The following is a 14201-nucleotide window of genomic DNA, read 5'->3' on the forward strand; positions in this document are numbered from 1 at the left end:
CTTGAACTCAGAAATCCACCTGCCTCTGCCTCCCAAGTGCTGGGATCAAAGGCGTGCGCCACCACTACCTGGCTTGTGGTGGGTTTTCTTAAGTTTGTTTTTTCAGTTTTCTGTTTGTTTATTGGTTTGGTTTGGTTTTTTTTTTGTTTGGTTTGGTTTTTTTGAGACTTCTCTGTGTAGTCCTGGAACTCTGTAGACCAGGCTGGCCTGAAACTCAGAAACCTGCCTACCTCTGCCTCCTGCAGGCTGGGATTAAAGGCGTGCACCACCATACCTCTTTCTTTTCTTTTTTTTAAAAAAGTACTTGAATTCCTTTTGTTTTCCATGTATGTGCATCAGACATCAAAGGTCTGAGGAGTGCATTGGAGCCTTTGGAACTGGAGTTAGAGATGACTGTGAGCTGCAATGTGGGTGCTAGGAACTGAACCTGGCTCCTTTAGAACAGCCAGTGATCTTAACCACAGAACCATCTCTCCCATGCCCTTTTAAACTTTGTCACCTGTCTTAGTCTTCTCCTTGTTGTCACTATTAAAACTACCTGAGTCCAGGCATGGTGGAGCACACCTTTAATCCTCACTGTGGTAGAAGCAGGTGGATCTCTGTGAGGTTGAGGCCTTGTCTACATAACAAATTCAGGCCAGGAAAGGTTACATAGTGAAACCTGTCTCAAAAATAAATATATAAATCCTTAAAAAAATGAGGAGGGGGGCTGCTGGTGGTGGTGGTGGGGGCACACACCTTTAATCCCAGCGCTCAGGAGGCAGAGGCAGATGGATCTCTGGATTTGAGACCAGCTTGCTCCAGGACAGCCAGAGATGCCCAGAGAAACCTTGTCTCAAAACAAAACAAAAGCACATAAAAACTAGATAATTTACAGAGAATAAGCATGTAAGGTTTGGTGTGTAGCTCTGTGGTAGAGTGCTTACCTATCATGCAGGAGGTCCTGGGTTCCACTCTAGCACTGTAGAAAAGGAAAGGAGATTTATTTAGTTGAAGGCTCTGGGCAGTGGTGGCGCACACGTTTAAGCCCTGCACTCAGAAGGTGGAGGCAGACCGGTTTTCGTGAGTTTGAAGCCAGCCCTGTCTAACAAACAAACAAGAACAAAAACCAAAGAACCCCCATGTGACTTTGCACCAGAACCAAAAAATGAACATTAAATTAAAGAAGGTGTGGGGCTGGAGAGATGGTTCAGTGGTTAAGAGCACTGACTGCCTCATCTCTACTCAGTCCTTGGTCTCTACCCAGTCCCCTCGTCTCTACTCAGTCCTTGGTCTCTACCCAGTCCTTGGCTTTATCTCAATTTTAACAATGTACCCATGTTGGGGACACAGAATGGTAAACTCCTGTCCTGTGTTTGTCACTTCTGTCTTGACTTCTCTTAGACTGGTTTCTTTCTTCTTGAATGTAGAATTGTGGTATTCCCACTGGACACAGTCTGTCTGACGGCTTCCGGCATTTGAATCATTTGTCCTTTGATGCTAATCGGGGAAGATTGACATTTGCATTTAGCTGTTTGTCTTGTTGGGCACTCAGCCCACTTGCAGAAGGTGCTCAGATCTGACTTCCCCTTTGCTTTGGTGGCTGTGCCCAAGGCAGGCTTTCTTGTACGCTGACACCTGCAGCCCTCCCTGTTCCCCTCCAGGAGCCGGTCCCAGAGTTGACTTCCCACCCCCTGCCAGCGCTTGGAAACTCCCAAGGCTTCTGTGTTCCTGCAGGGCAGTGGAGGCTGCTCAGCCCCACCCCCAAGACCCCTGGACACAGTTCTCCAGGAATCACAGATGTGGCCCAGGAGGGGGCGTGGCTAAGCCTTCCTGGATGAGAGGAATTGTCCATCATCCATGGCAGGGACCTTGTCAGCCCACCGTAAAATGATGACATTTAGGCATTTCTACTCCTCTGACAAGGAAGGCCACACTTCTCATTACTCACTATTTCTTGGTGTTAAAGGTCCAAGCAGTTTCTTTCTCTGAGAAGTGGAGCCCAGAGTGGTGGTGTGCATCTTTAATCCCAGCACTCGGAGGCAACAAATCTTTGGGAATTGAGGCTAGCCTGGTCTACATAGTGAGTTCCAGGCCATCAAGGGCCACACAGTGAGATCCTATCTAATAAAAGCAAAAAGAGAAGGAGGGAAGGAGGGAGGGAGAGAGGGAGGGAGGGAGGGAGGGAGGAAGGAAGGAAGGAAGGAAGGAAGGAAGGAAGGAAGGAGAGAGAGAGCTTTATTGTCTCTATCATCCTATGCTGTCCCTCAGGGGAGACAGATGTGTGCAGACAGCCTTGGCCAAGCTCTCTCTGGAAGAATCCCAGGGATGGGGGAGTCCAGGGCTGCCTGACATCAGGGTGGCTCTCACCAGCCCAGATGAGTCCTGTGTGAAGGCTGGGACTTCTCTGGGCAGCCAGATGACACCTTCCCGTGACACCGAGCCCACTGTGCTTTGTGCTTTTCTCCAGGTCTGGTGCTGAACAGGGACCGGAGAATCTCTTGGGTAAGCATCACTGTCTTTCTCCTTCCTTTGGTCTGTGGTCTCTTCTTAAAAGACGTTTCGAAATTATATATGCATAACATAGGATAGGCACAAGATACAATCCCCGGGGCTGGAGAGATGGCTCAGAGACCTCTTCCAGAGGTCCTGAGTTCAATTCCCAGGAACCACATGGTGGCTCACAGCCATCTGCCTTCTGGTGTGTCTGTAGACAGAGACAGTGTACTCATATACATAAAAAAGGTACAATCCCCATTTAAGCTGCCTGTAAGTAGACTGCTGGTCCATAGTAAATATATTGTTTTGTATAACTGTCACCAAGTTATACCCCAACCTTTGTCACCCTCAGTAATACTGAGTCCTCATGCCGTGACTCTCCAGTAACCTCAAATTTACTTTCCTGTCCCAACACCGTGTCCTATGCAAAAGGTCTCAGAGCAGCAGTTCAATTTGACTTTGTTTTCTGTTTTTTATTACTTTAAAAAACAAAAACAGTAGGCTAGGAAATGAAACTGGAAGAAGCTAAGAGATGTTGAGGGAGAGAGGCAGCTGACAAAAGGGGACAAGGTCCCCAGTATGGCCAGCCCACAGTGGCTTTCATGGAGGAACAAGCTGCCACAGAAACTCCAAAGAGCTTCACGTCTGCAGACATGAGTGGAGGTAATGGCCCTTAATCCCTGCCTTGGGACCAACTTCAAATGAAGTTTGAGCCTGATTGTACCCTTGAGCCAGATAACCCCAGTTCCTGAGGAAAAGCGGGGGAAGCTGGAGGACAAGGCCCAAGCGCCAGCCTGCTCAACACTGCCACCTCCTGTTCCCTGTTGGCTGTGGCCGTGATTCAGAGCCTCTCCACCCCTGCTGCACCCCCACTCCATCCCCAACACCAATGAAGCTGCTGTGTAGCCTGCGCCTACGCTCTCTGGGAGGCAGCCCCAGGGCCTTGTCACAGCTGAGTGAGATGTGGGGCCTCGTAGGTGATGTGGGACTCTAATTTTGAGAATGTACCCATGGTTTTAATCTGAGGAGCAGGACAAGGAGTGACTTTGTCGTGTGTCTGTGTGCACATGTATGAAGTACTTGTGTCAGTGGAGGTCAGAGGTTGACCTTCAGCAGACGACCTTCTCAGCTACAATCCTCAAATACATTTATTATCTTTTTTTTTTTTTTTTTTTTTTTGTGGAACATTTCCAAATGGGCGAAGCCAGCTGGCCAGCAAACTCCCAAGACCCACCTAATCTTGTCTCTTGACGACAGCTGAGATTATACGAATGTCACACAGATGCCCAGTTGTATGTTTTGTTTTTTGTTTTTGTTTTTATCCTGAAGTCTGAGGATCAGACTCAGGTTTTGTCACAAGCACTCTACTGACTGTGCCATCTCTCTAGCCCAGGAGTGAATTTTTTATATGAGACTGGGTATCAGATACTCACTAGGACCCAGTGCTATCTACCACTGACCTACATCCTCAGCCCACTGTACTCCATCTTATACTTTATTAACTCCATAATTTCTCCTACAAAGTCTCCTAGCATGCATATCACACCCTGCAGTGCGTGTGACCTACAGTACCCATCAGTAGGTGTACGGGCACTACAGCAGGCCTATTAAACAGCAAGAACAGAGCAGGCAGGGCTAGGTGGAGACACAGGCTGTGGTCCAAAACAGAGTTTCATGTGGAAGCAGTCTCAAGGAGGGTATGAGCGAGCCCTGCTTGGCAGAGCCCAGAGCTTGCAGCTGGACTGTGCTCTGGGGAGGGTCTGCAGGGGGCTCCTCAGCCCTGAGGGTCCCAAAGTAACCTCCATTGCCTCTCTGCCTCCAACAGCCACACCCAGCTATAAAGGGTTCTGAGTGGATTCTGGCTGAGCAGCTATGATCCCAACAAGAAGGAAGAATGGCTGGAGAGGGGCGGGGGTGGGGAACAGGGTAGGACTTTGATGAATGGAAGCCAGGAAGCTTTGATGAATAAGGACTTGGTGGACATTGGCCAGCCGGCCTCACTGGGACCCAGCTGCCCTAATTACCCTGCCTGCAGGAGCACATGGGGCTTCGTGGCAAGGGCTCACCCTTCACCCTGGTTTTGTCTCTGCAGCCAGAGAACAGCTTTGACTTCGTAAGCAAGGAGATGTTCGTGCACTCTGTGAAGAGCCTGCAGGCCAGCGTGCTAATGATCAAGTGAGTCTAGACTCCAGGGCCCCTGACAGACCCAGAGAGACCAGGAACCTCTAGGAAGGAGCTGGCACAAGGTGTCCAGTTCTCCCAGTGTGACATTCCGCTGCTCAATCAGCCTTTCTCAGGAGACATCTTTGTCAGCAGGTGCTGGGAGGGATAAGACAAAGCGAGAGGTGGTCTGGTAGCAGGGGACAGGGAAAGGATGGCACGGTGGCTCAGCTGGTCTCTGGGGGAGCCTGTCTTGTGATGACCGACTCCATGTCCTCGTGCTGAGAGAGCAGTGTGCTTTATAGGAACTGCACAGGCAGTCTTGGGAGCTCGTGAAGAAGGCCCGCTTGGTTAGGAAAGATGGCCCTCTTGATGCGCAGCTTCAGGAGCCATGAGGAAGGGGCTACACCACTAGCCGGACTGGACAGATTAACTCCGATGATCAGTGGGGTCACAGCAGGATTGTCTACACATCCAAGAATTCTGAACTAGGAACTTCTCCTGGACTAGCAACCCAGTTGGTCTAACTAGTCCTTTCCATGATGCGTGGTGGCCACCAGCGGGAAATCTGAGCAAAGTCTGCTGTTCTGCAGTGGCTGTGCTAGGATGCTTAGCGGATACCGTTTTTTAACTTAAATTTGGAGTTGGGGGAGGGGGTGCTGTTAACACCTTCATACATCAAGGCAAACCTCAACTTAAAACCATGGAAGTGGTTGGGCACGGTGGCTCACACCTCTAACTCAGGACTAGGGAGAACACGGCTGGGCTGGGGCAAATCTGAGCCTAGGCTATAGCTGGCCTCAAACAGGGAGGGGGATGGTTGCATATATCGGTTCCACTTCAAGAACCTTAAGTTAAAGAAAAGCCTGGCCTTGAGACTCGGGTCAGATCCCAGCCCAGCGGACAATGGCTCTCCCTCTCCACACTGCTGCGAGCCACTCACAGCAGCCATTTGGCCTGTGCCACTGGCTCTGAGAGCAAGCTGGTACCAGATGATTGAACCACAGGGCTAACCTAGTCTCAAAAGGATACAGCTGAAGGAAACCTGGGGGGCAACCTAGGCTTGGCCTCTTCAGGGCCTGAAACCAGGCAGGGCAGAGGGGCTATCAAGATGCAGAGCTAGGGGCACCCCAACTTCTCACTGCCCAGAGCGCTGCAGGGGTTCTACGATGTGAGGCGGGTGAATGATGCAGACAAGGCGCCTATGCACTTCATGGTGGACACACTAAGATCCACCCTAAAGGAGGTAAGGTGTGCAGCCCGGGAGGTTGACGGGTTGGGTACATGTCAGCTCTTAGTCCCACTTAAATTCCTTTGGATTTCCTGGGTTGGCACCACTCCAGATCCAAAGAGCAGATAGGCCTCCTCCCTCTATGGCTGGTCTCCAGACATCTGGAATATCTAGTCAAGAGCTCCGGAGAGACAGCATTTGGTGGAAGAATTTTATTACCCTCCCCTAACCCCTGGCCAGGCCTAATTCTGAGGTGCAGCCCTGTACTTGCCTCTGTTGCTCCCAGGACCAGTAAACTGACAAGTTTTACTGCTAGGGATCTCTACACAGGGCCTGATGCTATCACAAAGCGGGAGTGGGGCTCTCTATTTGGCAAGCTCCTGCAGTACCCTGCCTGCCTTTGTGGGCTTTGAACAGAACCAGCAGTGACCCTGACTGTAGCTGCCCCGGTGTAATATATACACAGCTCAGATACCTACGTTCCCGTGACAGCCTCCAAGTCCCCAGGCTACTGTGAATAGACAAGGTTGCCTCTGGCCACAGGAGTCTCCTGAGTGGGCACTATCTCACCACCCACCCCTTTTCTCTAGCGGTTCCAGTTTGTGGAAGTCCCAGGCAATCACTACATCCACATGAACAAGCCCCAGGTGGTGGCCGGAATCATCAGTCCCTTCCTACAGGGTCTACGGAGGACGACCTCTGCCAGGCTGTAGCTCTGGGATCCTACTGTGTACTTTCTAGCTTCTACTGGATCTCTAGCACTCTCGTCCCACAAAACAGGTAGAGTGGGCGGGAGCCTTGCAGTCCAAGAGAGGCAGCAGAGACTCCTTCAGCAGAGCTAGGGGCAGGGGAAAGAAGAGTCTGGTCTTATCTGACAAGGGGCCTGGGGTGTTTAGTGAGCTTTGGTGATGCTAAAGAAGCAGGACTGGAGCCGACCCTCTGAGCTCTGAGGCTTCTGCAGTCTGTGGCCTTGCCACCAGCGGTGGAAATAAAATCTCCCGTCTTCACTGCGTTCCAAGTGGCTGTTGTCAGGAGGGGCTGCATGGAGGGCAAGCTTGCCAGATGGTGAGTCAGGTATCCTGGGAGTGTCTTTACAGGCAGGAGAGGGCAGAGGCAGCTCTGTGAAGGCCAAATCCTCCTCCAAGGCAGCCTTGCGTGGGTGCAGAGATGGAACTGTGGGAACAGCTGCTTCCTGGCCTGGTATCTGCTTGTCAGAACAGCTCAGTAGGGTCGGAATTTACGCTGGGCCCGCATCAGTTCAATCCTCTGCTTGTCCTCCTCAAACTTCTTTCGCAGCTGTGCCAGGTCTGGGGGTGAGGGAACACACAGTGGGTCACATGGCATACATATGTAGGAGATGCCAGCTGTCCCACTAAAGGGCCCCCCTTGACGTCCCCTAGTCCTGCTGCACCCTGGGTCAAAGTCAGGATCTTGCATGGAAACAGAACTGGACATTACAGCCACCCCAGAGGGCTAGGCTGAGGTGGGAGATGAGACGCCAAGAGAAGTGGGCCCAGGGGCACCTTCCCCTAGCCGTGGCCTTGGAGTAGGGGGCTCTAGAATTCGGTGGACTAACCAAGTGACTCAAGAGGTGGCACCTAGAGCTCTAAGGAGGGAGGACAGTGGCTGCTCAGATGACATGCAGCCTGGGACCTAGACCCGGGCAGGAGCAGGGATGTATGGGGGAGTCAGTGACAACCAAGGCTGGGGTCTGCAGGCAGCTGCTGAGTGCAGCCCACGCTTAGAGCATCAGACCAACAGGGAAAATGTCCTGAGAGCAGGATGCTGTCGGCAGCACGGAGACTGTTCTCCCTTGTGGGGTGTGCAAGCAGCCTCGGGTCCCTCAGCACTCTGGGACTCTGACCCTGAATTCGAGGAAGATGTGACTGGGGGCACCCTGCTCCCTGCCCCCGGATGCGGGGGTGCCCTCAAGTGTGTCTTACGCTCCATCTTGGTCTCTCGATGCTGCCAGGCATAGAAGTTGAGCAGCTCCTTGCGGGCGCGCTTCCGTTTCTCCTTCTCGAGAACACGCAAGCTGGCTGCTTCCGTCCGAGGGAGCACAGGCCTGCGGCCCCGGCGGGTGACCTTCACCCAGCCCTCCTCATCAGGGACTCCCTCCTCCTCCTTGGCCTTAGCCTCCTCCTGCATGGAAGACGCTGTTGATGGGCAGGGCTCTGCAGCAGGAGGATGTCCCTGACCTGCTAGAGGCCCACTGCCGCCTCCTTTGGGCACACAGTGTCTGCTGGCCAGAGCGGCCCTCACAGCTAGAGTTGGAAAGCAGTCATATCAAGGGTGCTTTCTTCACCCAGAGACCATTAGTAGTCCACACCACCCAGCCAGGTAGCTCGAGTTTCAGCAAGCAAAACTGGGAGCCTGCACTCCTCATGGTGACGGCACCACCGTTCCCTCACAGGCAACACTACGATACAGAGCACAAGGGACACCCGGGAGCCCTGCTGCAGCCCTACCTCAGCTATCTTCTTGTCATAGGCCTCCATGAATGCGTCTACTTCCATTCTCAGGGCCTCAGGATCCAGCACGGAGTCTTCATAGTCGCTGATCCACTCTGAGGGAGAGGGGGACAGGGCATAATGAAGGTTATGCTGGGAGAGCATCATGTGCTGTTTAAGCCTGTTGCTCAGCTGACATGGGCTCTTGTTGCAGTTGTAAAGGACCCGGATTTTAGTTCCAGGCTTCCGCATGGTGGCTTCATCTACAGCTCCAGTTCCAGGGGTACTCCAGTTCCAGGGGTACTCCAGTTCCAGGGGTACTCCAGTTCCAGGGGTGCTCCCTTTCTGACTTCCTTGGACACCAGACACACATATGGTGCTCATACAAGCATGCAGGCCAAACACACACACACACAAAATAAACTCTTTAAAATTAAAAAAAGAGTGAGAGTCCCCCTCCCGCCTCCCCAACCCTGTCTCCTCAAAACCCTCCTGTGCCAAACCCGCCTGGCTCCCTGGCTCTGTGCCAGGGAGCGGGGAAAACAGCAAGCAGACTAACGGCTTCCAGCAGATGGCACTGCTTTTTATGCCGTGGTATGAAAGTCAGGAGGAGCTCACGGATGGAGGGATCAACCAGTCGCTCCTACAGGCTGCCTTATTAACCTCCCCAGCGTTCTGTCTGGCAGCCTCAGCCCTCACTTGATGCTGTTACCTTGGCCTGCTCTCAGCCAGGCTGCCCCAGCCACCTCTGCTGGGCGCCGTAAGCATCAATCTGATGCTGTCTGCCTGCCCCTGTCCTCCTCTGCTGGCCAGACGCTCAGCAAACACTCATTCAAAAGCCAAACTACAGCGATCATAGAACCATTTTCTAGCAAGTGATAGCTAAGAGTGGACATTCAGGCTCCACTCAGATATGGCCAGCACGCTGGGATCCCCTTGCAGAGGCCCCTAATGTCCTGGGATTTAGGGCCCAGGTTCATGTGCTAGGCAGATCCTAGTGGCAGCAGCATGCTAGGCTAATGCCTCCTTGACTGGTGCTGATGGCTCAGGCTATTCTGATGTGGCTCAGAAACAGCCCCGCCAGCCCAGGCCTTTAGGAAGAGGGGGGCACAGCTTGTGGCATTCATAGATGCTGCCTCCAGAAAGTGTCTGACCAACCCAAGGCCCGGGGAAGAAGCACTGGACAGAGCCAGCAGTACTGACTGTGAATTCCGCTCTTCACGAGGTGGCTCTCTGTAGAAACCAGCAATGGGCCCTTCAGGTTCAAGGCGGCCGACACTCCACTTGGCTTCTGGAACACCACATAAGCTACCTGAAAGCCCTGGAGGGAGAGAGACTGTGTAGAGCCTTCCCACTTGTGACACAAGGTCCCCACACCTGCCTGGGACCAGGGGATGTGGTACTAGGTGGTCATCTATCATCCCAGAGTGAGAGGGAGGGACAGCCATGCTCCTAGCTAGTCAACTGTTCCTGGGACACCTGTCCTAGCTCTTCCCCAGAGGAGGCACTCTTGAGGACTCAGTGGAAAGCAGGCTCACCCCAAGCTAGGGCAGGTCACAAACAGACAAGGCACAAACTCAGGGTCAGACTCCCTTGTATGTCACGTACACGTGGAGCACCTGGGGAGAGGGGGGGAACAGGAACAGGGCTCCTAGAGCCAGGACACTTGTCCCAAGGAGGACTCTGCTGAAGTGGGAAGTGGCCTTTGGGAAACCGCAGGGCAGAGAGGGAAAGAGGAAGCCAAAGAATGTGGCACGTCTGAGAGAATCAGAAGCCATCACTCTTACAAGCTCCTAAGTCACACGGTACAGAGACTGCTATAGGGAATGGTCTCTCTGAAAGCCTACTGCTGAGCCCACCCAGGCCCCAGCCCCTTCCCCCGACTCCAGTGGAACCTGGTGTTACTGGGCAGCCTACCGGCACCGGCTTGGGATGGAAAAACTGTGACTTTGGCTCCTTGGGGCTCTCGGCAATGTCAGGCTTCTCTTGCAGCTCCACTGTCTTGATGGTGCCGCAGGAGGAGAGGCACCGAGACAGGCTCTCCTACCAGGGTCAGAGGGAGGCAAGGTGTGAACACATAAGCTCCTTAGAGCATCCTGGCACCTGTAACAACCCAAAGGACTCAGAGTCCAAACCTACGATGCCCAGGGGGCCCAGGTGCCCTAACAGTGACCAGCTCCCACAACAGCATGGAGACAGGTGTCCCGAAGGTAAGAATTCTCATATGACAAGTAATTTAGCCTTACCACCCGCACAGCTGTTAATCACTGCAGTATCACTATGGAAGAGTAGGAGGGGATTTCTCAGGTCTGCTCATTACACAGACGTGCTCAGCCTTTGATAGGTACCAAGTAGACGGCTCAACCTGCCAATCTGCTGCCCAGGCTGGCACTGAATTCAGTTTGTACCCAAAATGGGCCCTGGACCACCACCACCACCACCCACTTTTCTTCTTCTTCTTCTTCTTCTTTTTTTTTTTTTTTTTTGGCAACAAGTGACATACCATCAATTTTTAAAAAACGATTTATTTATTTTATGTATAGGAGTGCTCTATCTGCATGTACACCTACATGCCAGAAAAGGGCATCAGATCCCATTACAGATGGTTGTGAGCCACCATGTGGTTGCTGAGAATTGAACTTAGGACCTCTGGGAGAGTAGCCAGTGCCCTTAACTGCAGAGCCATCTCTCGAGCCCCAGTCTTGAATTTCTGATCTTCCTGTCCTCAAAATCTGATTTATGTGGTCCTGGGGACTGAACCCAGGGCTTCATAATATTAGGCCAGCACTCTGCCACTGAACTACACTCCAATAATGATAATGATAATAATAATAATAATAATACATCCCACCAGGCACAGTGACACATAGCTGAAATCCCAGAACTCATGGGATGTGTTGTGTCTATGTACGTGGGGTAGATATCGAGAAGCCAGCCTTGACTACACAATGACTTCCAGGATAGCCAGGGCTACTACATTAGGAGACCAAGAAATAAAGAAAAAAAGGGGGTGGATTGGGGCAAATCATCTCAAACTTAGCAAATCATTTCTCCGGTCATTTACATAATAATGTAAGCCTGAGATGTAGAGAGCTGGCCTCTTTTGGAAATGCCCTGGGCTCTATCTCCAATACAACAAGTAAGTAAACCTTTAAAAAAATTTTTTTGGCCGGGCGTGGTGGCGCATGCCTTTAATCCCAGCACTCGGGAGGCAGAGGCAGGCGGATTTCTGAGTTCGAGGCTAGCCTGGTCTACAGAGTGAGCTCCAGGACAGCCAGGGCTACACAGAGAAACCCTGTCTCGAAAAACCAAAAAAAAAAAAAAAAAAATTTTTTTTTTGAGCCTTTTCTGGTTTCTCTGGGTAGCCCTCACTGTCCTGGAACCTGCTCTGTAGACCACCAGGCTGGCCTCAAACTCTGAGATCCAAACTTGCCTCTGCTTCTGAGTGCTGGGATTAAAGCCGTGTGGTGGCACAGGCATGCAATCCCAGAATTCCAGAGGTAAAGGCAGAGGATCATGAGTTCAAGGCCAGCCTCACCTACAGAGTGAGTAGGAAGCCGGCTCATGCTGCAAGGGACCCTGTCTGAAAGAGAACTACAAATGCCATGCTTTCTGTAAAAAATTATTAAGTATGTCTAGATAGAACTGCAGTGATTACTGCTAAGACTTGTCTTTTAAAAATGAAAAACTAGCAGACAAATAAAATAATGGTTGGAATGATAATTTCCAAACCAGGTGTGACCACTCATAACTGTAATGAATAGAGACGGGGAGGGTGGAAAAATACAGCAAGTTCGAGGCCAGCCTGAGCCTCAGGAAGTTCCTGAACAGCCCAGGGAGAGAGAGACCCTGCCTAGACAGCGGCAGGGAGAAAAAAAAAAAACCACCAACAACATATTTTTATTCTGAAACTCCCAGTCTTTCAACATCCTCCACTGTGGGTTTTGTAGGCATTTCCATCTGACCACCAGGATTCTGTAGGGACCGTGGTAAGCCCCCATTCACAACCCACTGGTCTCCTACCAGACTCTTACCTGTGTGCAGTATGGGGGCACATTGAGGATAAAAAGGGTCCGATTGGGAGGCCACGTAGACTGGGTGCCTTGTCGAACTCGGTGTTCTCTCATGTAGAGGTAATGCGGAGCCTGCTGCTTTGCCGAGAACTTGACTGGAACAGCTAACAGGGGAAACGAGCGCAGGAGAGTTTGGAGTACCCTGAGAGGAGGTCTGTGCCTATGCCACCCAAGTTCCAATTCACTATGTCTCTTTCTAGCTCCATCGGCCCGCCTGTTCGTCCACCCATACACCGGAAGCTGGAGGGAAAAGTACTCAGATAATCACCGCAGGAGGCTGAGGGGGCGGGCACAGTGAGCTAGCGGCCCGGTTCGAGTGTTGCGTTCTCGGAGCATCCGTTGTCTGACATCATCAGGCCCCCATAGCATGGGTTGCTCTGCTTGGCACACCAACTCTCTTCCCTCCACCCATTCTTCGTTTAGGGCTAACGTACCCCCCCCCCGAACCCTCCTGCCGACTTAGCCCCATCTTCCCAGTTAAGTCTACACCAGTGAGATGCGAATCTCGGGGCTGGGAGGGAGACAGCTGCGGAAGCGCTTGTTAAAGAACGAGACACGAGCAGATCAGCGGATAACTAGCTTCTGAGGACGACGAAGCTGCAACGCTGGGCCTAAGACGCCAGGCGCCGCCTGGAGGAACCGCGCCCGAGCCCAAGGCCTTTCGGAGGAACAGCCACGGAATCAGCACCCAGAGCCGGGGCGGCGGGGTCCTGCACCCCAACACCTGACGAGTTGCCAGGGCCTCTGCCACCTGCAAGCCACCTTCCCGCAAAATGGTGGGTCCCTGGCCCTCAGCTACTCACCTGAATACCCTGGTGGGCTCGGTATGCTCTCCTCGTGGCCGCCAGCCTTGTGTTTCTTCCTGCGAGACACCATCTTGGCCAACTGGGAGCGCAGAGACGGCTGGGAGTTCCGTCTTCCGGCGCCGCTGCGTTTCCACGACGACGGCGTCACGCGGGGCCCCGCCCTCTCAGCCCTAGGCCCGCCTCCCGGATCTTGCCTGGCCGTAAGATTTAGCCTTCCCTGTCCTATTGGGAAGTAGAGGGAGGCTGGAGCAATAGATGGAAAGAGCACTGGCTGCTCTTCCAGAGGATGCAGGTTCGTTTCCGATCACTCACAATTATCTGGAACCCCCAGTTCCAGGACACGTGGTGCACAGGCACACTCAACACATAATTTTTGTTTGTTTTTCGAGACAGGGTTTCTCTGTGTAGTTCTGACTGTCCTCACTCTAGACCAGGCTGGCCTCGAACTCAGAAATCCGCCTGCCTCTATCTCCCAAGTGCTGGGATTAAAGGCGTGTGCTACCACTGCCCGGCTATAAATTTTTAAAAAATAAATAGCATTCCGTATAAATCGTGGTGCAACTGGGATTTTGTGCAGAGAGATGCCATGAACAGTCAGTCTAGTTGAGAGAGCAAGGGGCTGAGAGGCCTGGGGTTGAAACTGTAAACAAAGAGTACTTGCTGGCAAGCCTGACATCCTGAATTACATCCATGGAAGACGAGAATTGTCTTCAGCAAGTTATCCTTTGACCTCCACACCCACTCCATGGCTTATGCCTCATGACATGAGCTCTCTCCCTCAAGAAAACACTGTGTATGCTGAGACAGGATCTCACCATGTAGCCTAGGCTGACCTGAGGCTAGCTATGTAGACTAGGCTGGGTTCAGTTTCACATGAGATCTGTCTGCCTCTGTTTCCTCCAGTGCTGGGATTGACTGTGGACACTACCACACATTACCCATGCTTGGCAGATTTAAAAATTTTTTTTTGTTTTTTTAAAGATTTATTTATTTATTTTTATGT

General features: G+C 52.1%; 2 protein-coding genes across 2 annotated transcripts in view; one reads left to right on the forward strand and one right to left on the reverse strand.

Moving 5' to 3' along the window:
- Positions 1–6879, forward strand: part of Serhl2 (serine hydrolase like 2) — a 19721-nt gene extending 12842 nt beyond the window's left edge. The window contains exons 9-12 of the mRNA XM_021183211.1: positions 2450–2484; positions 4571–4653; positions 5788–5884; positions 6460–6879. Coding sequence (XP_021038870.1) covers positions 2450–2484; positions 4571–4653; positions 5788–5884; positions 6460–6582 — 338 coding nt within the window. The 3' untranslated portion in view covers positions 6583–6879. The remainder of the gene's footprint in view (positions 1–2449; positions 2485–4570; positions 4654–5787; positions 5885–6459) is intronic.
- Positions 6067–13330, reverse strand: Rrp7a (ribosomal RNA processing 7 homolog A). Its single transcript, XM_021183212.1, has 7 exons — positions 13196–13330; positions 12354–12496; positions 10237–10362; positions 9523–9640; positions 8338–8435; positions 7813–8011; positions 6067–7176 (listed from the first exon to the last, which is right to left on the reverse strand). The coding sequence occupies exons 1-7, from the start codon at positions 13266–13268 to the stop codon at positions 7091–7093; spliced, it is 843 nt and encodes a 280-aa protein (XP_021038871.1). The 5' UTR covers positions 13269–13330; the 3' UTR covers positions 6067–7090.
- Positions 13331–14201: the final 871 nt, after the last annotated feature.

Source organism: Mus caroli, chromosome 15 (genome assembly GCF_900094665.2).
Source record: "Mus caroli chromosome 15, CAROLI_EIJ_v1.1, whole genome shotgun sequence".
Classification (NCBI taxonomy): Eukaryota; Metazoa; Chordata; class Mammalia; order Rodentia; family Muridae; genus Mus; species Mus caroli.